The following is a 672-nucleotide window of genomic DNA, read 5'->3' as shown; positions in this document are numbered from 1 at the left end:
ACTTCACAGCTGGCTAACTCCAGACTTCTTGCTTAGACATCATTTGCAAGAGACTGCGCGAAGAACAAACATACAAGTAAAACAAATGCGTACGACTCGCACTAAGACACGCAAATAAACCCGTGCTTTCTGTCCTTATATTCCGTGGAAAGTCTGATATCTAGTCGTCTGTATCGGATTTAATGCGATCTGATCGTAAAGACCGCTTCAGCACGGGTTTACACACAAAGTGTGCTTGTTTTCTTTCTCTGGACTCAGAAACTATTGCAGGAAATGATTTTGGTCTGTCTGTCATGTCTGATTAATCTGAAAGAGATCAACACTCACCACATTAGTGAGAAAGTCGGACTCGTTCAGGTCCTCCAGGTCCAACAGGTTGGGATTAGGGAAAAGTTTGTCCGAGGTGAAACTGTCCAATATGGTGTCCATATTGGTGATGAAGGGAACTCGATTGGATAAATAATGTCTCAAATGCGTGAAGATGCACACCAAAATCTACAATCAGACAGTAAAATCAGACAGAAAATTGCAGCCCTTCTGCAGCCTAAGCCACTCGCACTCGTCTGATCTGTGATGTCTCCGTCATCCGAGTCGGATTAACAGCTGCTGGATTCACTGTCCGGTTCAGTCTGAGTGAATTAACGCGAGCCGTGTGCGCGTGTCTCTGCTAAA

At 44.6% G+C, this 672-nt stretch overlaps 1 protein-coding gene across 1 annotated transcript in view; it reads right to left on the bottom strand.

Moving 5' to 3' along the window:
* Window positions 1-460, bottom strand: part of creb3l1 (cAMP responsive element binding protein 3-like 1) — a 52639-nt gene extending 52179 nt beyond the window's left edge. The window contains exon 1 of the mRNA XM_053616974.1: window positions 328-460. Within this exon, the coding sequence (XP_053472949.1) occupies window positions 328-429 (102 nt within the window). The 5' untranslated portion in view covers window positions 430-460. The remainder of the gene's footprint in view (window positions 1-327) is intronic.
* Window positions 461-672: the final 212 nt, after the last annotated feature.

This window comes from Ictalurus furcatus, chromosome 27 (genome assembly GCF_023375685.1).
Source record: "Ictalurus furcatus strain D&B chromosome 27, Billie_1.0, whole genome shotgun sequence".
NCBI classification, from domain to species: domain Eukaryota; kingdom Metazoa; phylum Chordata; class Actinopteri; order Siluriformes; family Ictaluridae; genus Ictalurus; species Ictalurus furcatus.
Note: the sequence above shows the minus strand (reverse complement) of the source record. Positions and strands in the feature narration are given on the sequence as shown.